We start from the raw sequence: 27,683 nt of genomic DNA, 5'->3' as shown, positions 1-27,683 counted from the left end.
TATTGTATTTAAAATCAACAACAAAAAATGCTTCATTGGCCAGTAAGCTCACATAACCTGAACGCTGCAGAGCAGTGATGTGCAACAGGGCCTCAGAGGGCACAGTCTAGAGCAGGGCTATTCAAATGGCGGCCCTTGGGCCAGATGCGGCCCTTGGATGGCAAGGTTCTGGTCCCCCACAAGCCCCATGAAATACGGAATCGTTTTTCAGAATTTAGAGATCAAAGTATGGGTTCCGTATTGAGCTGAAACAGGACAAACGGGACGTTAAAGGGACACTGTGTGAGATTATTAGTTGTTTATTTCCAGAATTCATGCTGCCCATTCACTAACGTTACCTTTTTCATGAATACTTACCACCAGCATCAAATTCTAAGTATTCATTATGACTGGAAAAATTACACTTTTCATACATGAAAAGGGGGATCTTCTCCATGGTCCGCCATTTTGAATTTCCAAAAATAGCCATTTTTAGCTGCAAAAATGACTGAACTTGGACCATACTAGAAAATATGTGTTTATTACTTAGTAAACTTTCATGTAAAGAATTTAGCAATAGGCAGCCCAGTTTCAATGAGCAGCATAGTTGCAGTACCTTTTTTGACCATTTCCTGCACAGTGTCCCTTTAAAATGCAGGAAATTAGATCTAAGAAATGCAAAACCTTCTGGTGAAGGACCCCCCCAGACCCCCAACCTCCTTGAAATCTCTCGGATTTTCGGCAACCATAATACATACGTATAGTTCGGTCCTTTTACTCGGAGGAGTTTGAAAAACTGGCCCTCTTTGACATTTAATTCAATACCCGTGGTGTAGAGGCTGTAATAATAATAATGACTGTAACAGTTTTTTAATCAGCCAATTTCAATTACCACAACTTTCTACCCAGCCAAAGGAAACAATTATTCGCATGTGAAGTGCACAGGTGAGTGATTTGACATGAGGCATGGTTGCCCTTGATCAAAGAGCCAAGATAGGCCTATTAAATGAGCTTACTTGCGTTATGAATTGATAGTATGGCCACAGACACCATTTTAAACGCCATTTTAGGGGGAGTTTGCTACTTTCAATCTCTTTTCTTATTTAGCCATACAGCACAGTGTACAACTACTGTACAGTATGCACATCTGCAACTTATCCTCACGTTATGTCATGCGTCAATTCTGCACCAAAGAATGTACATGGGAAGTCATAAATGGGTGGTTAACGTGACATGGCGTTTTTTGGTCCAATGTGTCAAAGCTTTTGTTTAAAATGTCAAATTAAGAGGCCTTAGCAGATCTACTGTAGATCATAGTACAGTTAAAAGTGCACTGTGTAGGATGGTGGCCAGAGTAGGTAAATTTGATAAATTTGATGGGGGTGGTAAGTATTCATGACAAAGGTAAGATTTGTGAATGGGCAGCATGGATTCTGGAAAGAAACTGCTGAGAATATTACACAGTGCACCTTTAAATATGTGTGTGCTAAAAAGTTATTTACAATTCAATGCTGTAGTAATAACCCGTTGGCTCTAACAAAGTCCATTCACTCAATGCACTAAATGTTTATAGGACAGACTCATCACCACAACCTTATGGAAACACATACATTTTATTTATTTAAAACCTTCAATAATTAATTAACAGTCTTGAAAAAAGTTAAAGCAATAAAAGCAGATTTTTGTGTGCAATAAAAAAGCAAGAGAAAACAAGAGGGAGGGGGGATTACTATGGCAACCTGTGTCATTTCTCCATCTTAAATTACCATGCCGTTGTAAAAGCTGCAGTATGCTCACAGTCGCATACAATTTACAATATCTATATGAAGCACAGTGCAAGTAATAGCTGCAAAGACGGCATACTTGTTCTGTGAAGTCAGGATAACCTTGCAAAGTCGAGAGACAGAGAGAGAGAGAGAGAGAGAGAGAGAGAGAGAGAGAGAGAGAGAGAGAGAGAGAGAGAGAGAGAGAGAGAAACACACAGACAGACAGAGACCGAGAGAGAAAATCGGCACAGCCTCTTCGTATGTCTTTGCTGGTTGTGCCACGCAGGGAATAAAGGCTTGAGTTGAGTATCAAAACAGTCCGTGTTAAAAACTCTTCAACACAAAGACAGACACAACGTCCCCTGCCACCCCCAAGAAAAGTCAAACGTCCTTATAAATATTCATTGTTTCTAAAGTGCATCTCTCAAAAGACCTGTTTCATGAAAGGTGAGTTTCAGTCCTATATTAAGAAACAAAATGTTTTTCGTTTTTTTCCATTTATAGTATGTGTGAAGTCGTGCATTTTGACAGCTTAACCATGTTAGACAGAATTCAATATAACTACGTATTTACAAGCTAAATGTATTTTTTATTTTTTAAATATTATTATTATGTTTGTTTTTGCAGATAAGTAGTGGATGTAGTGGATGTAAGCCGCCACAGCAGTGCGGATATGCCTTTTTGTTTCCCTTTCTCAAAACAGAATGAATGTCTTAAAGCTACAGTATGCATGATCTTTTCACCAATGCTAACCTACTGTTGCCTACAGTACATTCCCTAGGCTTATTTCTGTTGCGTTGGTGTAACAACTGGATCCCGCAAAAGTCACATTTCTGACACGCCTCAGGAATATGTGTTGAGTTTGTCAGTACAGAATGTGGAAGCGCTTCAATTTTAAACATGGCTGAGGCATTTTTTTTGCTGCTGAGATTGGCAGACAAAGAATATGAGGAGCTGTTTGAAAAGACATAATGAAAACAAAAATCAATTGTCACACCTGTTTTCTCCTAATACCCTCGTTAAACTGGCAATTAACATTCTGCGCAAATCATTTGCCACAGTCTTGAACAATTCTGCATTTTTTTCCCTAACCCAGCTGAAGTTCATATCTTGATAAATGCAGTGAACAGAGGTGCCAACATATTCCTTAAGAAAGTAAAAAAACATTTCCAATCCCAATTCAATCAACAGCTACAATAGGTAAGTAATGAAGTCATCCCTTTCTGAGGTCTTCATCTGTAGTAGTGAACATTAACAGGGCAGCAGTGCAAGACTACATCTACATAGCAGCAGTGATGGGACACCTGGATTTATTACTTTACAATCCAGTGCCACATGTTCAATATGACCAGGCTTTACCTGTTCAATTCAACCAAGCGATTGCCTAGCTTAGGGTTTCCCAAACTGTGGTGCGTGCACCCCTGGGGGTGCGCGGCCTGTCACCAGGGGGTGCGCGAGCTGAATAGAGCAATGGTGGATATGTGCGTTTTTATCCAGCATTAATGAACATCAGGTAGTTTTAATTGTTTGATGAATTGTATCCTGGAAGGATCCATCTGAAGTGTAATATATATATATAACTCATAGGCTTGTCATGCAATAAGTTCCATTGTAATGATGGCAGAAAAAAAGGTCAGGTTGATTGGAAATCAGAATTACCCAAAATGTGCGGTGGTGCAACATTCGCTTAGGGGGTGCGCAAACCACATTGAAATGTGAAAGGGAGTGCGCGGGGAAAAAAGTTTGGGAACCGCTGGCCTAGCTGACTAATCACTTGGTTGAATTGGACAGGTAAAACCAGGTCACTTGGAATATGTGGCACTGGATTGTAACTAACGAATCCAGATTACCAATCACTGCATACTCTTGACGTGTTCAGACAAGCCCATACTTGACTCTGAAGCTTTCCATAAGTTGGTTACTCATACTCAGGCTTACTTTGAAACCTCCAAGGCGAATATATCGGTATAGAGGAGTGTTCGATGAGCTTAATTTACACAAAGAGGTTGGGATAATAATACATGAATTTAATATAATAAAACAACAATAAGATTACATAATTCAGCTTTATGGAGAAAAAAAACATGGTGATAAAGTAAAAGCACACGTCGGTGATAAAGTTCATGTTCTTTGTATTTTCTTTTGAAATGATTCATTACTCTGTATATCTTTTTTGTATTGTTTCTCTCCCTTTTGTTTTGTGGGCAACCCATGAAAAGTAGTGTGCACGACTCTCACTGTCGGCTTAGATCTTGGGTAGCTTCGGGGCGCTGACGATGGGGTTGGTATCCTGCAGCAAACGGCGGCCAGCAGTCTTATAGTCGTACGAGCAGTTGTGAACTTCTGCGTAACGGTGCGAGGCACAAAAGTTGTTGCCACACCTAGAGAGAGAGAGAGAGAGAGAGAGAGAGAGAGAGAGAGAGAGAGAGAGAGACAAAGACAGAGAGTAGTCTTATACTGTGCTGTCGTGAAATTCTGTGAGGCACGAAAATGAGGGGAAAAAAAGGTTTTCTAATTTCAAACTGGCTTAATATGATTTACACAACGGTGTGTCAGTTTGATGTGCCAATTGCAAATCATTGATTCCCATGAGTGTAACTAGATCCCGAGAACCCTCCAAGAGCGTGTTTGGCCGAATAAGGCTTCTTAGCCATCACTGTAATACATACGTCAAATACTATATGTATATGAATCAATTCTTGTTAATTTAATTAACATCTGATGCTACATTCACAACCACATAGTACTCTGGAAATTTCGGCACATCCTGCCCTAAAACTAGCCACCCTTAGAGCATTCTCGTCTATTACCTGAATAAAATGGTAATTGATCATATTGAGTATGATGTACTCAGTATGCCGTTGAGAATATAAACTGTAACGGTGGGATCTGCTACTATTGTACCTGCACTCGTAGCTGGTGGCTAGGCCCGTCTTCTTGCCACAGAAGAAACAGTGCTTTGAGCCTTTCTTCTTAGAGCTCAGCGGGGGCTTTACCGGCGGGAGGTGATATGTTGGAGTGCCTGTAAAAAAGAAAAGTAGAAGCAAGAATACCTTTAAACTTCCAAATAAAAACACAAACACCTGTGTGCTGTTATGGGAATGACACGTAGGGAGTGATGCACATGGGGCTTTTTTTGAGCAATGTTGCCGGACAATATCTCAATTGGCTCTGATGGCATGGTCAAATGGTTGGAAAGGGAGAGGCTGGAGCACACTGCAGCTTAGTTTACAAGACTTTATTTTGTGCACACACCCAGAAACGTTGGTCGGGTGTGTGCACAAAATAAAGTCTTGAAAATTAAGCTGCAGTGTGCTCCAGCCTCTCCTTTCCAGTGATGTCTGTCCCACTGTGATGCACCTGCAAGCTGAGGGATGATGCGTCCCAATTCTATCGTTAAATGGTTGTCTGCTGCTGAGTGGTACAGTGATAAACAGTCCAAACAGCATACACTAGATGCCAAGTTAAGAAATGCTTTGCTGAAGGTATTTGCCATGCCAGCACACAGACATATCTGGCTGCTAAGTGATGCTAAAAATATGAACTATGACCATGGTAAACATGAACATGTCATTCGATTTTTTCAATGGCCGTAAACGAGCCTTGATGACTGCAGCATTTTGACGACACATCAAATTCCAGTAAAAGTGATAATCCGATGATGTTCGATAGCTGAATGATTTATGCAAGAACTGTCATGGTTCTCGATGATGATGGCTCCTTGGTACTACAGCAGAGAAACCCAATACCATTCTAACACACGTTTCCTTCAGCTCTATTGAAAGGCGTTCCTGAGCTTCCAGGAATGCCTCCTCTGACAGCCTGTCCTGTAGACGCTATGCTTTAGCATATCGACAACAAGAAATCGGAGGACGGAAGGACGGCAGGCAGAGGGAGAGAGAGAGGGAGAGAGAGAGGGAGAGGGAGAGAGAGAGGGAGAGAGAGAGAGAGAGGCGAGGCAAGGCGAGTACAGAACACAGACAGATAAGGGCCTGCTGTGGTGCTGTGACGTGACGTGACGGGTAAGGGAAGCTCTGTGAATGGCACTGAGCCATGAGATTGGATTTCCGAGTGCTGACGGCCTATCGGTCCTGATATACATTGTCAACGAGATATGGGCCAGCAGGCAGGAGCGTAGCAAAGGAACACGAGCCCACACCGGTAACTTACGATGAGGCAGAGTCTGCCATGCATGTCATTACCCACCAGGGCCAAGAGAGAGAGAAAAAGAAAATACTACCGCACATTGCAGTAGGTTGAAATGAGACACGGTTATGCTGATGAGCTTTTTTTTTGTTTTTGTTTTACATCACACTATTTAGCGGGTATTTGCAGAGTAAACAAATGGTGAAGTCAAGCCTCGCAGGGTATTTACAGTAAGGTGGAGGTAAACACGGAAAGAAATACCTCCAAGATGCCAAAGCCTGCTTCAAGACAAGTTGGAACACACTGTAGCCATCTTTCATTCCGACTGCATTTTTTCTCAGCCTTTAACAACATTCCTCCAGTGACAAGGCTCAACTAAAATCTGCCCATGTGTACAGTAAGCTGCATTACCATTTTGCATTGGTGTGTACAATGAACGTGAGAAGGCTGTCTGAGTCCCGGTGTGCATGTGTTTTCTGTCCTAGTGTGCACTTCCTCCTGCACAGTTTCGCTTGTCTGTGTAAATATTTAAAAGCACGGCCTGTGCACCGCATGCCTCATACAACATGCATCAGCTTATTCCCGCCGAGCGGCCTCGCCGTCCCTGCCTACCGCTTTGACCCCGGGGTCGTCAGCTTGCCTTTCATCCGCCACACGCTCGACTCGACCCACACGGGCCTCTGTTCTCCCTGCATCTCGCTCTCTCTCTCTCTCTTGCTCTCCACCTCCAAAAAGACATTATTCAAGCCTACTTGCCACACAAGTCAAATGCGAGGCAATTTAACAGCAAGTAAGTAACTCTACTTTACTGTAGTAGTGATGGAAATCAGCACAACTAACCTCCCTTGGCAAATCTTTTGTCAAAGTAGTGGTGGTGTTTGTACATTAAAAAAAATAGACATCCAATATTCTCTCTCCAGGGTGTCTACAGGTTTGACCAAGTCAAAATTAAGACATTTTAAGACTTTTCAATACCATTTTCCAAATAAAATTAAGACCAACTCGCAGCGCTTACAGGTTTTAGCAAGTCAAAATTAAGACATTTTAAGACTTTTCAATACCATTTTCCAAATGAAATTAGGACCAACTCGCAAGATCATATACAGGTTCAAATGAAGCACAAAAACCAATTGGTAATTTACATTAATGTAGCCGTTTGAAAACACAAAACTATATACAATGAAACTTTACACTAAATAAAATTCAATAATGCGTTCTAAATTACACTACATGGCTACAACTCCCGATTTCCGTCGCAAAGTTCATCACATGGCTGACATAATTATTCCTCCCTAAATTAGGCTCCACAAATTTAAGACATTTGGGTTGAAAATTTAAGACAAAATAAGACTTTTCAAGGCCTTATTTGGCGAAAATGAAATTTAAGACTTTTTAAGACTTTTTAAGGACCCGCGGCCACCCTGCTCTCTCTCTCTCTCGAATTCAGAGGTTCAATTCTCTCGCTTTTCAGGTTTCAGGTGTTTTTCCCTAATCTACGGTGTTCGAGAATGAAATTACGAGGATTGTCAAATTAAAAGAGCCAATGATCTTCTGTACACTCAGACAAATGAGGATGAAACGAAAGAGAAACAAGTGAGTCCTGATTAAAATAAAGGATATGGACACCACCTCCCACTTCCCCCTCTTTAGCCCCAGTCAAAGCAACACAAGCCAAGAGGCCCCAGACCACACTGGCAATCACTGTACTTCACTTCACTGTTTCAATGTTCGGAGGAGACTTTGCTAGTTAGATAAATAATCTGGTGTTATGGCCTTGCACAACACAGCCGCGGCAAGTCAACATGCTTGTCATGCACAGGCGCATGTCTAAAGAATAGACCGTGGTAGATTAGACCCTTCGAGGAATGTCAGAGGAGATGGCGGTATGCTCTATCTATTCTCAGACACACACACACACGCACGCACGCACGCACGCACGCACGCACGCACAAACACACACACACACACACACACACACACACACACACACACACACACACACACACACACACACACACACACACACACACACACACACACACACACGTGTGTACGCGCGCACTCACACGCACACACACACATTCGCACACACACACCTGATATTTACCCACCACATTCTTTTCAAGCAGAGCTCTGCGGTGAGGTAGGTAAGTTGAAATAGTGAGTGACTCACCTAATCTTCGAATGGTGCTCGAGGGTCCTGACGCACTCAAGCTGTTAGGTGACTGAAAGCAAAAGTGAATAATGAAAATCAAGAAAGAGAAGGGAAAAAAAGAAATGCTCAGCCAAGCACAACCACAGTGTTCACATCCTTGTCCAGAGATCAATCATTTCAAGAACTACAAAGACAACTTTGAGGCAAGAAAGCCAATTGTGCCATGACAAAAATAACTGATATGTTATGCCTACAGGCATTATGATTATATGACTATTTGAAAGTGGAATTATTACCAGAGAGATTGGACATAGTCTTAGAATCTCTGTTATTATCCATTATCTGCCTTCGCAATGGAATTCTCTTTTCTGATTGGCCGATGAAGTGACCATTAATTCTGTGGAGTCTATCAGACGTGTATATTAGACGAGGCTAGACTCTTCATTTGGAATGTCGGTATTTAAGGGATAACGTTGTAAAAATCATGCACATGATCTATGGAAAATAAAATAATCACACCATTCCAAACAAAGACTCTAGGCACGTAGCATGCGTCCGATAGTGACACGTCTATCTTGCTCAATAGATTCTGGTGCAGTTGTCATGGTTCCAACAACTTTACAGACAGTGATAGATTAAAAATAATGCCCTACCCTAACGGCAGATAAGCAGGATAACGGCCTTCGAGGTCGACCGTTTCCACGAAGTTAATGTCTTGGCAAAGGCAACTCCGTTCTAAGCCTCCGCCTCACCATTAACTTCGTGGAACCGGTCACTTCATCTGCCATTATCTCTCTTCTCCACATTGAATATAGTAACACGTCACACAAACTGTGCTGCATATCTTCAGCCATCAGGTCATGCAGTATGGACCACTGACGTGTGTGTATATATACGCCAATGGTGTATGGACTCAACTAGTTCAGTCATGCAGAGACAGATAATATACTACTGTACAATACATTCTGTACCGAATACCTGTAGAGGAGAGGACATTAATCAAGCCCAAGCACAACTGACACATGCTCGAAAAAGGTAGAGGACCCTCTCCAGAGAACTGTGGTTCAGGAGAATTTACACTACTGTGTGTGTGTGTGTGTGTGTGTGTGTGTGTGTGTGTGTGTGTGTGTGTGTGTGTGTGTGTGTGTGTGTGTGTGTGTGTGTGTGTGGTGTGGTGTGGTGTGGTGTGTAACAACTGGGCATATTTATTCATAGTCATATCCTAGGGGAGTTCTTACAGTAAAAATGAGTAACTCATTATTTACAAAAGCCAGGGCTACTTTTAAACCTCGCCGCTCCGTTTATGCAAAATTTAGGTCAACAAGAAAGCCCTCCCTCTCTCGCCGTCCCCTTGCACTTCTCCCACTTCACTTCACCTCAGGACGGCCGGCTCCTTACGTAACTCAGACACAGTATTACATAGATGGATTATTTATTTGTCCTTTCGGGAAAATTGTTCCGTGCCATTTTGTCTGATGCCGTTACAAGAACAAAACGATACAATAGAATAGACCAACTCAATAATGCCACCCCCCTCGAGGACAAAAGACGAGATGACATGGGACAAACCCCCCACATAGCTTCAATACAGTACATATTCCTTACGCTTAGCTGGCGTTTTTATCCAAAGCCGACTGAGCATTGGTTACAGTCCCCAGAGCAGTATGAGATTAGGTGCCTTGCTCAAGGGCACGTCATGTGTCAGCCAAAGATGAGGTCGTAGGGCAGGGGTGGGGAACCTATGTCTCGAAGGCCGTTTACGGTCCTTGAGGCCGTCTTATCTGGCCCCAGGTAAATGTATGCAGTTTCACATGAAATATGACACGTTTTGTGAAATCTTGGAAATTGTATTCTCAAGGGACCTAGTGAAGGTGAGGTCTTCAATAAAGGCCTAAAGTGCAAGGGGGAAATCCTGATTTGTTGTTCATCATACTACGGCTCTTATAGGACTTAATAAAATTTGAAGTGGCCCCTCGAATGAAAACTGTTTCCTACCCCTGTTGTACGGGGACCTCCTACATTTTCCATACAACCAGAACCTGCCACTTTTCCTGTCCTAGATCATTTGATATCCCGAACCATTGGGCCAAAATGGCAGCCTTTACTGCTCAGGCTCTGCCCACTCACACTTCACTTCATTTGGAGTGGGCTTAGTAGGGCTCCAGTCCCACCCTCACTCCAGTTCAAGGGGAAGTTTTGAGGGGATTTTAAGCACTCCTGGGACAAACGAGCCACAAAAGCGAGTGCAAAGAGCAAAAACGAGTGAAAATGTTGGTAGAGAAACAATGCCTAATCTAATAATCACTCCACTCCACTAAATCGCAAATCTGGATTCTCAGCAGCCCAGACCTGCCCTGCCATACGCTGAACGAGTCGGTCCAGTCCTGCCCTGTTGGACTTTTTGTAAGAAAATGAGGACTCCAGGCTCTTCTATTAGATGATTTACCTCTTAACTTAACCTAAACTTATCCTGAACCAGCTTTGCAGTAGAGGCCCCTGCCCTGCCATGCGCTGAAGGAGTCGGTCCTGCCCAGTTGGACTCCCCTGATGGACAGAGTTCTGCACACAGATGAACACTCCCAAATGTGAGTTTATTAGCACAGCGTTTCAGACATGTCGTCCTTCATCACAGTGCATTGTTTGGACAATGTGTTCAAAACACCATGCTAATGTTTTCACCTGTCTATCAGTGTTTATCCGTGTGCAGACTAATTACTCTGCATTGGTGTGATGCGTGGGTGCGTGGTTGCGTGCGTGTGTGCGTGTGTGTGTTTTCTTGGCCCTGGTAATGGAACTCACACAGACAGTTACTCCAGAATAGTAAATAGTTTAGGTTCTCGGCAGCCCTGATCTCACCTGACCTGATCTGACGTGACCTCGACGTGACCTGTCCTGTCTAGCTGGACTCACCTGTCCAGCCATTCACTACTAAACTATTCACTATTCTGGGTTCCCTGCAGTGCTATGGGCCATTTACCGTAGCCCACAGACTAGTAACTGTTTAGGTTCTCGGCAGCCATTACCTGTCCTGACCTCACCTAGCCCTGTCCCGTCCCGTCCTTCCTGTGAGACTCACCTGTAGGGAGGAGACGTGTGCGTGCGCGTGCGTGGCCGCGCGGTGCTGCTGCAGCTGCTGCATGGGGCAGATGCGTCTCAGCAGGTCCTGGTGCAGCTCCTGGAGACTGGCCTGCAGTCGCGCCTGCAGCAGGGGGTCAGGGCTGCAGATGCGCTCCAGACGCTCCAGCATGCGGGGACACCCAGAGCCCGGCGGCGGCGGCAGTGGCGGTGGCGGCAGCAGCCCTCCTGGCCCCGAGGGAGCCTCCCTGCCGGCCCCTACTCCTCCTCCTCCTCCTCCTCCCTGGCGCGCCAGAGAGGCCAGCAGCTCGGCACTGCTCAGAGAGCCCATTGGCTCCTTAGCGGCCTTGTTGGCCATCTTGGTGATGTCTCTGGCCTCGCTGCGGGACAGCCCGCCGGGCCGCTTGCCATGGGCAGTGGCGGTGGTGGTGGAGGGGGCATGGGCCACCGGCAGGGGCACGGGCAAGCCCAAGCCCAGGGGACTGCGGTCATCTGGAGCCAGCCGACAGTGCGGGGGGCTGGAGCGCTGGAGAGGAGAGGCTCCAGTGAACTCGAAAGGCTGGAGGAGGCGCTGGCTGGACGGGGAGCAGGAGGAGGACGAGCCAGAGGAGGACGATGCCGAGGACGAGGATCCAGAGGAAGAAGAGGAGAAGGAGGAAGGCGCTGGCTCTGTAGCTAGGTGCAGCGAACCCAACCGCCCCCCGTTGGACGTCACCTGCTCGGTCCCGATTGCCCAGCTAGCACCTACGGAGCTGGAGCTGGGGCCCATGGCCTGGGAGAGTAAAGGGGCGGTGGTGGTGGTGCTGGGGAGGTGCTCGGCTGCCACAGCCCCAAGAGTGTCCACCATAGCTGCGCCACCCTCCTTGTGCCCTGGAAGCTCCAGGCTGAGGGGCTCATGGAGCAGCTCGCTCAGGGGGAGAAGCTTCGCCTTCTCGGGCAGAGCAGCCGCCGAATCGGTCAGGAGTCTGGAGGCCGTGCCAGCGCCACTGCTGAGCTCCGAGGCGTCCATGGGGTGGCCATGTTCCGGCTGTGCTTTGCTGCCTCTACCGCTGGCGCACACGGACAGCGGGGGAGGATACACGCAGCCCGTCGTCAACAGCCTGGATCCCCCAGCCACCTCCAGCCGAGACACTTTGGGAGGGGGCCGGAGTTTTTTACTGACGGGGTATTCCCACGGCTTGTCTCCGCCGGCCGGTAGCGCGTAGCTGTGGTGGAAGAGGGGCGGGGGCAGGGGCGGCGCCGCCTGGCTGGCTGAGGCACGGTCGAGGAGGCGGGAGGAGGACAAGGCAGTGTGGCTGGAGCAGCCTGCTGCGGGGTCGGAGAGTTGCTGCTGCTGCTGCTGGATTTCGATTGGAGGTAGATGCGTTGTGGTGGTGTGGGCGTGGGCGTGCAATTGGCCACCTTGTGGAGGATGGACCCTGAGCAGGCGGTGGTGATGGTGGTGACGACCAGGGGCCATCAGGGTGCTACTGCTGCTGCTGCTGCAGGCTCGGGGCCCAACAGGAGGTCTGGGTTTCAGCTTAGCACTCTTCTTAGGCTGGGTCGAGAATGTGGAAGATGGAGAAGGCAGCCATTCAATGAAAAAGAAATACAGATGACATGACAACAAGAACTCCTGGCATTAGCTTGAAAATATGCATCAGTCATGCAAATTTCCGATTAACATGTTGTTTGTTTTCTGCATACTTGCACATATGCGCATGTAATTACACTGCTCCACACGCTCTCATTTCTGACAGTGCTGGTACATTGAAAATCGCATCAATCGACACTACAGGTGGGAATAGTAATGCCCATTTGTGTGCATGTTGAATAATTATACATTTTCTCGGTGTGTGGACACTGACATTTAACAACCAAATTCATCCAGTGTTGATGAAAGGGATAAAAAAAAATAAGGAGCTTTGAGACATCTATGGGCAACTATGGACACCTATGGGCGACTTGATTCAACTGTAGTTCGATAACACAATCACCTACTTCTACTTGATGCTTATAGACGGCTGCTTTCACAACATACTGCATGTCCTCTAGCAGACAACTCATCTAACAGACAGAAGCAGATCTGTGCCAATTACCATCAGCCCATTTACCAGAACATGGCTAGACTGAATATCACGCAGCTCTGGGGTTGTAATGTCTGCAAGCCAGACTGTTGTTGCCGCTGCGGCTGATCTGTGACACTGATCCAGAAATGGGCGGCCTACTACTACAGTATGGGTGATTAGCCCGTTGTGTCCGCGATCTGGAATTTTGTTTCCCTGGCTGGCAATCCTGGCAGAAAGAAGGCAGAAACTTGAACCGAGGAAACTCGGAACAAGCGGCACGAGACAGCAAACATCTGCAACGTCTGAATGGCTTCTTGTAGCAAATTTAATTAGATACGCGGAGTATGGGAGCGACTGACGAGACAAATGGCCCCTTTATCTGCCTCGAGTGCTGTTTCTGAATTACAGCTCCGCTGATAAGACACTTCAGTCCTTTAGTTCGGCTAGTTTGTTTGTTAACACTGAGATTGTACTGTACACAGAAAACAAAGCAAAAAAGAAAGGGGAACAAAAAACCAACAACACAAAGAATAGAGTGGTATTCCAGGAAACAGGTGTAGCCACTTATCCAGCCATGTATATGCCAACTCTCGGGGCAAATGGTGAACATCCTAACAGAAGGATTCTTGCACTTCGCCCTAATAAAACCAAAGACATATGGCTCTGCCTCCATGAGGTTTACACCTTTTCAGAGGTGTGTTACTAAACCATGGATCTTTGAATTGGGCCTTCAGGACTAGCCAAGTATACTAGACCAACCCGCCTAGCAGCTGAAAATATTTTTGCATGTCGCATTGCTTTGGTACTGCACAATCGGAGATCCAACAGGGCCACAAAAGCCCATCCTTCAAGCAAGACACTTTGTCTGTGTGCAAGAATATGTATTCTGTTTGAATCTCAGTTGTGACTCATTAGGGAGGGATTAGCATGGTGATTTCGCTGATCAGTTTTAAACCATGCATGTCTAAGGTGTGAAGACGCCAGCGGTTGGTTCCACGGTTTCGTCAGTTCAGTTCCAGACTATACTGTGTGCAGAATTATTAGGCGAACATGTTTTTTGACCATATTGTACATTTTATGTGTATTTTCCGCCATCAACCTTTATGAACATGAAAACCTATTGGATTTAAGCATTCCAGAACATGCATATGTGTGTAATAAGATGGGGTGTGATAAAAGGAGCCCAACACCCAATATCTGGTGTGCATAATTATTAGGCAACTTTGCTTTCTTCTGGGAAAATGGGCCACAAAATAGATCTAACAAATTTTGAAAAGTCTATGAACAATTTTGAAGTCTTCCGGGGGGATGTGGGTCTCTTGAAATTGGCAAGACGTTGGTCACGTTAGCACAGAAGTATCAAATGCACCGTTACAAAGTCATCAGTCTCACATGAAATGTCACTGCCATAAAATGAGAAGAATTTAAGGTGAAACTACAAGAAAAGTATTACCCTGCAGTGCTATCATATTCCAGAATGCAAACTTACATCAGGTGTCCAGAAGAACAGATTGTTGAGCACTCAGAGACATAGCAAAGGTAAGAAGGGATGACACCAGACAACCATTTAACAAGTTAATTAAGTCAAGACTGGGTCAAGAAATACCCTAGGACAGAGTTTTCAAATGTATTATGGACTGGTGAAAGTGACTATTGACAGACAGGGTGGATGAGCCCATAGCTGGATCTGTGAGGGAAAAGTTTGCAACTTTCAAGAAGACAATGGTATTTATGCAGTATTCTGCTGGCATTTGAGTAGAACTCAGGAACTCATCTGAGTGTGCACATTACCGATCTAGCCATGGGCTCATCGATCTGGTCCATTAACAGTCACTTTCACAAGTTCATAAAACCATTGACAAAATTGTCTAAAGACCTTTCTTGACCCAGTCTTGACTTACGTTTCTTGTTGAGTGGTCTTCAGGTTTCAACCTGTTTTACCTTGGTCATGTCTCTGAGTGCTGAATACAATGTTCTTCTGGACACTCGATGTAGGTTTCAGTTCTGGAATATAACAGCACTGCAGGGTAATAATTTTGTGGTAGTTTGACCTTCAATTCTTCTCAATCCGGCAGTTACTTTGTGAGCACAATGCATGTGACAATGATGGCTTCGTAACGGTGCATTAGATGGATATGACCAATATCTGGGCAATTTCAAGACAGCCACATCCCTCTGGAAGACTTCAAAATTGTTTATAGACTTTTCAGAGTTTGTTAGGTCTCTTTTGTGGCCTATTTTCCCAGAGGAAAACAAAGTTGCCTAATAATTATGCACACCTGATATAGGGTATTGGGCTCCTTCGATCACGCCATCTCTTAATATACAAATATGCATGACCTGGAATGCTTAAATCCAATAGGTGTTCATGTCCATAGAGGTTGGTGGCGGAAAATATGCATATAATGGACAATATGGTCAAAAAACATGTTTGCCTAATAATTCTGCACACAGTGTATACTTTCCATGCTAGACTCTGGCTTGCCAGCCTCCTCTAGGACTGCGGCTCCAAAACAATGCAAAGATTATTTTACAGGATAGTTATTTTACAGGGTATTGGTTTAAGTCCTCCCTGGAGCAGTGCTCGAGGGCACCTCAGCCATGAATGGAGGTGTAGGGAGAGGTAAGGGTGGGACAATTACCATGTGCCAGCTGAAGGTCAGTTAGAATCTATAGATCCAGTGTGGACATAAACTAATCTGTGCAAGGTTGGACAGTCCCTTGTGGTTAGTACTTGACGTTGGTGTTGTCCACCCTACCTTCTTGCTGAGGTTCATGTTCTCCATCTTGGCCTTCAGGAGCTTCATCTTGGTCATGGTGATGGAGTTCTCCAGAGCCTGCTGCCCCATGGCTATGCCCTCGGCCTCCTCATCTTCCTCAGCATACACATTGTACACAGAGCCACCACTAAAATAAGACAGGAAGAGATCAGATGCAAACCCCTCTAAAAGCCATGACAAAAATCGGTTAAAAAATGTATTTCTAAATGGCGATTTTCCAGAGTAATCGCAATGAAAAGCCATTTACATGTTATCATCAATTACAAATCAAGCCCAAACAAAATGAGATGGCCTGATTTATAAGTTACGAAATCTATAGAAATACAGCCATTTTTGTAAACTCATCAAAATTGCACTTGGAGGGTTGCAAAACACATACATATTTCCCTCTCTTTTTCTAAATATGAATTTGAGAGTGACTCTAAAAATGTTGGCAGTACAGCTTGAGAAACACGAACGGGTGTAAAGAGGATACAGCCGAGGGGGGAAGTGAGAGTCATGTGGTCTTGGATGCGATTTTAACAGGCTGCGTTTTTCACACCTACTGAAGCCTCCTGCTGGCTCGCAAATGTTTGACAGTCGTTTTGCTATTAAGTCTTCTAAGAAAGCTCTGTTTATACAGGAGGCTTGTTTGAGGGTTTTTTTTGTCTGTACGTGAGAGTACAGACACACACAAAAAAACACTTAGCCTGAATCATCATTGGAATCTTAAATGCTTAACGTTTAACAGGCTTTTATATCATAAATGTGCTAATCAATGGGCGACTGAACAAATTTGATTTCACCTTGCTAACATTGTGTGAGATATGAGAGATGACCTTGATGGAGAGAGCTCACTTCTTTTCAATGCTCTGCTTTCAGTTCTACCTTCTTTGAGGTCAAGCGTACTGTATGAATACAGTCAAATTCTCTGCATCATCCAGTTCAAAGCACTGTGCTAATGTAGGTTTCATCACACTTGCCTTGTGCTAGTCGTGACGCTAACATGTACCCTCACCATGTGTTCCCCTCATCATGAATCACTATGGGATGTTATATATTTTGTCAATCTCTGTACTGAACAAATAATTTAATTATTGAACTATGTTTTCAGTTTGGGGACTGCAGTTTGTACTGGACTTCATTAGAAACAAACATGTTTCTGTGGTGAAATCTTTGAGGTGAATTTCATAAAAGAAAAAAAAAACAAATAATAAAGGAAAAAATTTAAAGAAAAATGTCAGATAACACAAAGGTGTTATCAGAGGTTAACACAGGTGTTCCGAGACTCTCCAACGGTAATCTTATAAAGTAACGCCACTGTATGCAACACCAGTGAGCATTAATATTAATCACATTTTGAAATGCTGTGTCCTGACTTCTTTACTGAAGGCAATGCAAAACAGCTTTGCTCTCAGCAATGCACATGGATGTTTTGAAGGCACCTGTGTTGCTCGCACACCCCGTTTCTATTTTCAGTTTTGATGCTCACGCTCTTCTGTGAAGGTCCTATGAAGGACTGCCAACCCATTGAATTGAAGAGGTTGTGCGTTTGTGATATAACAATAAAGGTTAATTGAACAACATCAGTTTTCAATTTGCAATGTCAACGTCAGCAACAGCGACGGAACAATATTTCAGCAAGTAATGTCTCATGCTTCTCCAACAAATGATAAACTGAACAGAATGGAATCTTGGTGTCCATAAAACCAGAATTGAAAAAAAAATCAATAATCCATTCACAACTATAACACTGGATTTCCTGGTTGGAACTGCCTATCAGAAACACCTACTTGACATCATACCCTGACCTAATACATGGGCGTTTCTGATTAGCAGGTCCAATACAAAATACGGTCTTCTAGTTGAAAAAAAGCCAGTTGAAATGAATGCATCAAATAGGTTGATAAAATGTACAGTCATCGGCTCACAGCATTCTTCACTGGAGAGGAGAGAGGGATGGCAAACCTTAAGGACTCGGACACGGGTGTGAGCGTGCCGTCTCCCCGATCCACCACCCGGAAGAAGTTCAGCTGGTCGCCCTCCCGATACACCAGGAAGGTGACCTGCTTGTTGGGCACGGCCTTTTCCCAAACCTCCTCCTGGCTCGCTTCCATATATTCAGCCATTTCCTTCAATGGGTTATCCACAGTCACTGCATAGACACACACACATACACACACACGGCTTTCAGTGTATAACCACAGAGCAAGTTATCCAACTTTACTTAGGCCAACGACACTTTCAACACGTTTGCTTTTTTATTACTATTATTATCACTGTAACTGGAGGCTTTCAGATGAACTGAGCATCCCAGAATATCTAAAGATTTATCAGACCCGAAAGGTGGCTATCATCTGAACCAACACTAATGTGGATGACAGATCGGTGAGTGGAGTGAATCTAGACAAATTCATTCCCATCGCAATTTATTGATTTTCTTTGCAGACTTGACTTACCTCTTCTCGTGTTGATGGGGCCTCCTCTCATGGCAAGAACCAACTTCAGAGTGCAGCCTTCCGCGATGCTGTTTTTTTTTTTTCCCAAAAGACAGAGAGAAGAGAAGATTCTTACATCAGTCTCCCTAAAGCAGCTGATGCAGCTGATATGATGTGTTTGTCTAGGAATTTTAAAAAGAAACTCTCAATACACTGCTGGAGGAACCAAAAATTCCCCTCCACCCAACTCTACCCCAAAATTGCTGTAATTTCAACTTGAAATGCACTACAGTGCACTGTCCCGCACTCAGTCACATCCAAAATCTCAAGCATTTAGTCTTTTGATGTGGAAAAATGAGGGGAGAAAAATGTATGACAAATTCACCATCTGAAAGCGACAGACTAAACAGGCTACACAACCAAAATGACTAGTTCAACCCAGGGAGAGTAGACACAGTGTGCGCAAAACACGGTTTGCATTCACACAGTGAGGCGAATGAAAAAAAATGATGTCTCTCATATTCAAAAGATGAGAAGATTCCATCTCCTCTGAGATGTGTTGGGCTTGCCTCTGCAGCACTGAGTATATAGCTTTTTTTTTTAAAGCCTGAACGGAGAGATGAGAAAATCAGAGGAAGAATTGCAACACGAACAAAAAATCTGCCACCTACTTATAGTCATGCAAGCAGTACTCATCCTCCAGCTCCAGACTGTTCCAGATCAAATGTTGCTGAGCAACTGGGATACCTTCAAAAAGAGACAAAAAGACACAAAAGGGGAAAATTACCATAATTTTAATAATAATACAAAGAGAAGAGAGCATAGCCAGCCCAATAGTCTTCGGCAAAGAGTGAAAAAAACAGAGCTAGTGCATTTCATTCCAATAATGGGTACACGCCAATTACTGAGAAATGGTCTGTGTGTGTGTGTGTGTGTGTGTGTGTGTGTGTGTGTGTGTGTGTGTGTGTGTGTGTGTGTGTGTGTGTGTGTGTGTGTGTGTGTGTGTGTGTGTGTGTGTGTGTGTGTGTGTGTGTGTGTGTGTGTGTGTACTACTGCAGACATGATGTGTGACCTGGACGTAATGGTAGGAGAGGTTGATGACGATGGAGATGGTTTTTAATAACAGAAAACACCTGAACAGAGAGGATTTTTCAAAGACAGAAAGCCGACAGGATATTTTTCCTCCCTTGAGAAAAGCATACACACGGCACGGCCTTGCTGTTCAGTGCAGGCAAGCTTTTCTGAGTCACTATATGGCTGCAAAACTAGAGCATATCCACAGCCCCCAGTCAGCCAGCCAGCCAGCCAGCCTCACAAGCCAGCCCTGACGCACAGCGGTAATTACGGTACTCAGGAACATCTCCCTCACATCACAATGGCCATGTGGTGCTACTCAGCTTTGCACTCCTTCCCTCTTTACCTTGTTCTGTTTTTTTTTTTCTGAACCCCCCCTCACACGCGCACACACACCACTCTTTCTATCTTGTGCTCTCTCTAGCTCTCTCTCTCTCTCTCTCTAGCTCTCTCTAGCTCTCTCTCTCTCTCTCTCAACCAATTGCTCCCCCTACAGTCCAACCGCCTCAAGAGCAGGCATATCATGGAGCACAGGACAGCTACCTCTAGTGTTGGTTAGTTAGCACACACATCACTCACTCATCATGACTCAGTCATGTCACGGAGACCGACGCTACTAGTCTGGCTGTGAGCATTAAAAATGCTGTTTTAAGAGTCTACCTACGGGGCTGTGCTGTGAGTATTGAGGCAGCTGTGAAGGAGTGTTTGAGGACACGCTGAGCATTTGAGGATGCTGTGAGTTTAAGGGATGCTGTGAGCATGAAAGTCTGCCAAGTCCAGGCGGAAGGAGAGACAGAGAGATTGCTCCCATTCCACACACACACACACACACACACACCCACACACACACCACCACTACTACTACTCTCTCTCACAACCAGCATCTAAATCACTCCAGCTCCACTGCAACGGGGAGCCAAGCCACTCGACAGGGGCTGAGCAAATCTGACAAGGCGAGAAGAGAAGAGAAGAGAAGAGAAGAGAAGAGAAGAGAAGAGAAGAGAAGAGAAGAGAAGAGAAGAGAAGAGAAGAGAAGAGAAGAGAAGAGAAGAGAAGAGAAGAGAAGAGAAGAGTAGAGTAGAGTAGAGTAGAGTAGAGTAGAGTAGAGTAGAGTAGAGTAGAGTAGAGTAGAGTAGAGTAGAGTAGAGAAGAGAAGAGAAGAGAAGAGAAGAGAAGAGAAGAGAAGAGAAGAGAAGAGAAGAGAAGAGAAGAGGCATGCATGCTTCTGTCATTCCCCCTGCATCCAGCACAGCATCCTAAACCATAATGGACTTCAAACAGCCTTAAAAATGAGAGAACATGCACTCATCTGATCTGAACTCATCTGAGAAACAATAGTCATTCTATTGTACATAATGCCCTTCGCACTCCGGCATAGAAAAAAAGCAACCATTTACAGAAAATACAATCAATAGGACTCTCCTTGATGGTGTTAAAAAGTACATATCTGCCAATAGCTGAAAAAATGCAGGAACTGAAACAATGGCATTTATGACATTTCTATTTCCTTTTGTTAGCATCCATTTAAATAAAAAACGCAGAGGATTGTTTTTGATTTATGTTTTTTTTCCCCCCAGAGCAACTACCGATACAGGCATTAACTTGACAAATGGGCATGACTACGGTATGTCAGCTTTTCCCATACACATCTCTATGTTAAAACAATGAACAGAGCAGGGCTGCGACTGACAATGAGTGGTCGCTGGTGTTTTAAAGGCGAACTAGGCAACATTTGCAGGCTAATTAATCACCTCTGCGAGTCAGCCAAAGAATGAGCTTAAAAGATTCACTTAAATCCAAGTGAAGAAGACTTGCGACCGTGTACGCTGTAGTATGAAAACCACAGTTGCAAAAAAAATGGAAAATCTCAGAATTGCAACAAAAAAAAAACAACAAAAAACCCTAAGGAAATATCACATTTAAATTGAATGTTAGCATGAAAAACACTCAAAAGGAAAATATATATAACCTAAAAACGAAAATTTTTATACTGTAGATTTTCAGGCAGGCATCTGAGCAGACAGTTCCAGTGCCTAGTGAGGCTTTCGACCAGGGGTGTCACACTCAAGTTCTCTGAGGGACAAAATTTAAATCTGAAATGACGTTGCAGGCCAAACTAAAAGACTCAGTGTGACTGTGACTATGAGAAGTGGTGGGTAGGTGGTGTTTTAATGATGATGGGTCCAAGCCAGAGACATTGCCAAGGAAACCTCAGACACGGCACTGTTGTTCCAAAGCATGCCCAGTCATGCCCCCCTGCCTCCCCCTCTGCCAGGTCAGTGCATCAGAGCAGCCAGCCCACAGCATCACAGTCTTGGGTACTGTCAGTGCTCCTATAATTATCTGGAGCTCTTAGTATTCGGTGACGTTAGCGAGCCGTGATCAAGGGAGGTGCTTTTTTTCTCTTTTCTTGGCATGAATCCCTTTGGCAGGGTGACCTGAGCTGGGTTATTGTCAGGCTTTGAAACAAGGACAGACAGGGTGACGATCGCGCGCCGCAGCCAGTCAGCTAGCCAGCCAGCACCTGCTGTTTTTAAACTGATGCTTTAGATATGGGATGCTTGTTTCTTAAAACAATAATAATCATTAACATTTCATCTACAACTGCTGTTGAAGAGAAAAGTAGCCTAAAGGCAACCACAACATGATCTACGTACATCACCACCACGTTGGAGGCCTACACACGTAAGGCTGGAAAACGGGGGGTGGGGTGGGGTGGGCAGCCAGAGGATCAGCTGAATATAATAACACTGACCCACTTCCATGTCGTCTAGCCAGGTCACTGTAGGGTTGCTGTGACATTCAAAAGCAAAACGATTATTTCAAACAGCTCCTAGACATGGAGGATGGCAACCTAGTCACAGCTGGGGAGACGTTTCTTTATCCATTTTCCTGCACATACGTAACTACTCAAAAAAAAAACCCAACAACAACAACCGAAAAATCCAGATCACGTCAAATAGCCATAAATCCCATCTCTAGCTGACTGACTCTTTAGCACATCTTTCAGACGGCTCAGACAAGAGCCATTTCCCCCCCCAAAAAAAGCTTGGCACACTCCACATGGTGGCGTGGCGAGCGACCCACATCTTAACTGGTAGCGAGTGAGCTGCACAGCACATAGACTGGGTGGCACCAGAGCAACAGGGCCAGCAGCAGAGGCTTTGTCACAACAGGGTTTAAGGTGTCAGAGCGTTGTTGGTGTCAGAGCCCAACTCGTGTCACCTGTCCAATCCATTCTGAGCATGTGTAGACTCTTCCAAATTTCACACAAAACAAATTGTAGGTGCACTTAGACAAGCAGTAAACACAGTCTATGTAAAGTAATACAGTGGGCGTTTCACTTATTGGTCACGCTTTACAGTGCCAGCAAATTGGTTATTCTCCTAATTAAATAGTCTAGTGAGAGAGGTAGAGCATGCGCACAGAGCCGGAAAGTTACAGCAACTGCATTTTACGAGGAAGCCAAAAATGAATTCCACCAGCACTACATGAAAACAGCTTTGCTGTTGCGATAACCAGGTTACACAAAAATGGCTTATTTTTTATCTATATGGGCTATGGAGTTCATTTGTTTCATTACCACATCTGATTTCTGTACATCAAGGTTTAATTTGATACCAATCATGGCATGTTTTCAGTAGAAAAGTATTTTCTAAAGCCGATTTTCTATGGTGTTAAAGTGGGCGTGCCTTATTTTGTCATTTCTCATTTTAAAAAATGCTCAAGGGTGTCAGGGCGGCACCTGTCATATTCTGTATTTCAGCTCCTTAACTACGATAAGCTAAAAAATTGTACTCGTCGTACCCTACTTAATCCTCCTCTTGAGGTTCTACTAGACCAGTGGACCTCAAAATGAATTATGCCCCCTTCACCTTATCATAAACCTTCCAACGCCCCGTTGACCTCATCATAAGCCTGCCAACGCCCCTTGTTCCAAAGATCCGTGTCCATTCCACAGAATTCTGAGAGATCATGTTGCAGCCATAACTCCCATTTGAATTTGGCTTACTGATGTCCTGTCTCCAAGCTGTCATGTCTCTTTCCACACCATGTTCATCACGCAATGTAAAGTCAATTTGTCCCATCCAGCCCGTATTGACAAAAAAATGGAGGAAGGGTTTCAAAGTGGTTGTAACAGCAGCCCATTCACATCCATCTACATTATTTAGTTTTTGTTTTTTATTTTTGTTCTACAGATTGGGCCCTTTGCAGAGAAAAAAACATCCAACACAGTAAGTGGCATTGCTGTGTCCAGCCAGTTTGAATTACACAGCGAGGAAGGAGAACATTTCAAAGGAGACAATGGCAAATACTCTGAGACAATTGTCCCTGCTATTGAACGTCTCTCTTTCCCCTATGCCACTTCATCTTCCTCTAAAGTACGCACACCTTGGAAACTGGAAGCCGCCGCTGCTAGGGCAATTGATAGCACAGTCTTTCATTTTTATAGGCCATTACACACACACACACACTGAGCGGGCCTTTGAGGACAGTTTCTGTTTATTTATTTAAGCATTGTAGTGTCCCTCTTTGATGACAAGGAACTGGCCAGGATCCAATAAGGTGCTTAAGGTAGACAAAGGCTGACCGTTATTTCATTTTTGGGCTTCATACTTACTTTGGTTTATCACAAGCTGGAAGCTTCAAATATGTACATCATTTGAAAGCCGAAAGTCCAAATGGGAAAGTCCAACTCCCATTGTCATTTTGACAGAACACTCCGCAGCACACACGTGAACACTGCACACAACGAGACTGCATTTATGACTCAGTCACCCGTGCAAGGGGGTAGCCCCAAATGGCACCCCAAGGCAGCAGTGCGGCAGGACGGTACCATGCTCAGGGTACCTCAGTCATGGAGGAGGATGGGGGAGAGCACTGGTTAATTACTTCCCCCACCAACCTGGCGGGTTGGGAGTCGTACCGGCAACCTTTGGGCACACTTCGCAATCACAACACATTCTGGTATGAAATGAAGAATTACTAACCAGAATGCATTTGAATTTAACAGAGCGCATGCATGTGTGCTGCGCAGATTGCCACTGCCTGCAGCATCGCGAACGAGCGAACAAACGAACAAAAGCAAAAAAAATCTGTTAAGCGAATAGAATGTTACCTTCAAGCCTTTGAATCTTTGCCTTCACGGATATGACCGTCTCGAAGGGCGAGACGCGCAGCTCGAAGCAGGTGCCGGTCAGCGTCTCGATGAAGAGCTCCATGGTCTCGTAGAAGGCCAGCTTGTAAGGCACGGTGCTCAGGTGGTCATTGTTGAAGAAGGGCGGCTCCTTCCTATGAGCCATGACGGCTCAGAGGAGAAGGAGAGGGAGAGGGAGCGGAGAGGGAGAGGAGGAGTGGAGTGGAGGAGGTGCACCCACTAGCAGGAGGAGACGACCACCAACCAGCACTGGAGGAGGCTACTTCTGGCCTCGGATGACAGAGAAGGCCCCCGATGCTCATCAGTGCCATGCGGGAAGATGAGCATCATGTGGCAGACCTAAGGCAGGGGAGAGAGATGAGAAACAATTGAGCATGTTTATATGCACATCAATAAACAGTTTATAATCAGGGTTTAGGAGTAAACGGTTTATTCAAGTGCTCATATAAACTGAATAAACAGTTTGTAATAATCAGTTTATTGCAGTAATTGGTTTATGAGAAATCCATTTCATATGGGTAGTTCTTTTTGGCTAAACTGATTTCTCAAGACATGTTAACAATTTTAACGGGTTATTATCGGGTTAGTGACATTCTAGAATAGTAAGCAGCTCATCACAAGCTTCGAAATTCAGTTTAGTGTCGCACACTTGAGTGGAACACGTGCAACCGACAGACTCGTTATCCAATTCATTAAATGCATGTAAACAACAACTAACAGTTGTTTTTTTGATGTGTTGTCCGTTGTGTTGATATGCATGTGTGAAAGTCACTCCACTGAAAACTACAGGCTGTTTCAATAACAGATTTATGTTGCATGTGCATTTTTAAACAGTTCACATAATGAGGATTGGGACTATTATATTGGGACCATTACAGACCATCATAATACTGTATTGTAATGTAATACTGTACTGTATATAAAAGTTGCTTAGAGGATAAGCCCAACTGTCATAATAACAAGTCTTATGCTCTCAGGTAGAGGACTTCTGAAGATCTTGGTTTTGAAGTGAGACTAAATGGAATTATTATTTTTTAGACCGTCTCTAAATCTTCATCTCATCTGGGCATCTGTGTTTCATCTATCCACCTCTCTATCTTATTGAATAATTTGTACTGCATAATTGACACTTAGCTGAAGCCGTGGCGAGCCAATGACATAATACTCAACCACAAATGAAACTCTAACCAGGAGGAGCATGACAGTAGGTAGACTTAACCCCAGTGACTGTTACGTAAATCCATCACAGCATTGTAGTGGCCAAGGTGTCCAGCACCTTACTATCATGGTGTCTTAACAGAGTGAGCGCTTTGTCTTTTTAGTAAAACCATTGTTCACACAAAAAGATAATGCCCTAAGGTGGGATACAACGATTACACCTCACATTACACTTCTAATCAGAAGTTTGAAAGTGGGGGTTGAGGAGAGAAGGGAAGGTTGGCATAAAACTCACAGGCATGTATACATTAACCAACAATAAATCCACGAAATATCCACGAAAATATTGAGAGGTTGCAAAACTATCCATGGATTTAAAAAGGGTTTCCCCTGTAGAAAAAGTTTGGGAACCACTGTGTGGATTGGAAAGTGCACCATAATTTGTGTTCTACACCCAATGACTACATACAGTTCCTTTATCTACATACCATGAAAGCAAATCACTGTGCAATATTTCACGTTGACAAACGTGAAAACCCAAGAGGTATGTAAGCAAAGCATGAATTTGTGTAAAGAATGCTATCAAGTATCCACTTAACATACTCATTGGCATACCATATTCTCATGTGCCTGAGACCATTAACTCAATACACCTACAGAAGAGGGACCACAGGCCCAGCCCAGAATGCATGCACAAGTTGTTAGTAAGGCAGGTAAGAGGGAGTGTAGTATTTTTTAATTATGTTCTGATCTATTCCAATAACGCAATGGTTGCTCCAGTACATAATCGTATGTACAGGTGCACGCACGTTCCAGACAATAGCATCATCAGGCCATCACCAGTAATGACTAAATGGCTGGAGGAAAAAAATATCACAGACTGGTAGGGCTTGATACTTGCTAGCTAGTGTCATTCCAGCGGCACTCCCAATTATGGTTCCGTTAGACATCAGCCCAGAAGACCTCAAAGACAAAACGATAACATTTCGGCATGCAGCAAAAAGCAGACAGACATTCTGCATGCAATCTCAACGCCACCGTTAGATATTTAGCGTTGTAATGCAAGGTAACAAGCTAGGCTGGCTAGCAAACACAGAGCTAACAATACCTCGCCAGTGGTATCAAGTCGCAGCCTGGTCCAGTCGTGGGTTTGCCTTCTGTGCTCCTTAAAAGCGCTTTTGATGAAATGCAATTAATTTTTAAACCACGTTTGAAAATGTTGCATGTCCAGAAGATCATGCTTTGATCCAGTAGATCCTCTTACTATGTCCATCGACAAACCTTTGACAAGTTACACCTCCCCTACAACACAGGCATCAGGCCAAGAAAGCCCATTGTGACATTCTTTGATTGGCAAGTCAGTGCACCTATGACGTCATTCATCAAAGCGAAGAAAAGCTGGTGTGGTCCAATGGAAGGCACGGGGAGGCGGGTTTCCAAAAAGAGAGGAACCTTCCTTCTCTTCATGCCCGGATGTTATCTGTCTCCAACAACAATTCACATGTGACCAACCCATTCTTTTTTTTTTTTTTTGATGGTCCAAACAATAGCACATACAGTGGGTTCTTAGGGCAGGTGATTCTCCTACTGACATATTCAACAATGCCAACGAATGTGCAAATCACACATTAGATACACTGGCTTTTACAACAAATACAGTGTGGTATTTTCTTCCCAAAGGGCACAAACTTTGATACCAGTCAGGATCTTGAGAACAATGCCATAACCCTTCCCTTTTCACTAGTGTTCAGACACAGCAGTTTTAGATGTCCATGCAACAACTTCAATGTTCTTCTACCCCAGCAACACTTTCCCCTGTTGCAATCGGTTGCAACACTGTGTAACCCTGTGCTTTTTTTTTTTTTTTTAAGAAAAGAAAAGAAATGCATTGTCTGTACATTTTCTCCTGGAAACTTCCCAATCACAA

General features: G+C 44.2%; 1 protein-coding gene across 1 annotated transcript; it reads right to left on the bottom strand.

The window, feature by feature from the left end:
- Positions 1-3,860: 3,860 nt before the first annotated feature.
- On the bottom strand, positions 3,861-27,076 carry zfand4 (zinc finger, AN1-type domain 4). The gene is made up of 10 exons (XM_063192151.1): positions 26,865-27,076; positions 24,560-24,937; positions 19,038-19,113; positions 18,388-18,455; positions 17,897-18,083; positions 15,929-16,076; positions 11,123-12,658; positions 8,065-8,116; positions 4,650-4,767; positions 3,861-4,126 (listed from the first exon to the last, which is right to left on the bottom strand). The coding sequence occupies exons 2-10, from the start codon at positions 24,741-24,743 to the stop codon at positions 3,991-3,993; spliced, it is 2,505 nt and encodes an 834-aa protein (XP_063048221.1). The 5' UTR covers positions 24,744-24,937; positions 26,865-27,076; the 3' UTR covers positions 3,861-3,990.
- Between the last annotated feature and the right edge of the window lie 607 nt (positions 27,077-27,683).

The sequence above is a fragment of the Engraulis encrasicolus genome, chromosome 24 (genome assembly GCF_034702125.1).
Source record: "Engraulis encrasicolus isolate BLACKSEA-1 chromosome 24, IST_EnEncr_1.0, whole genome shotgun sequence".
NCBI classification, from domain to species: Eukaryota; Metazoa; Chordata; class Actinopteri; order Clupeiformes; family Engraulidae; genus Engraulis; species Engraulis encrasicolus.
The sequence above is the reverse complement of the archived record's forward strand: the minus strand, read 5'-3'. Positions and strand labels throughout refer to the sequence as shown.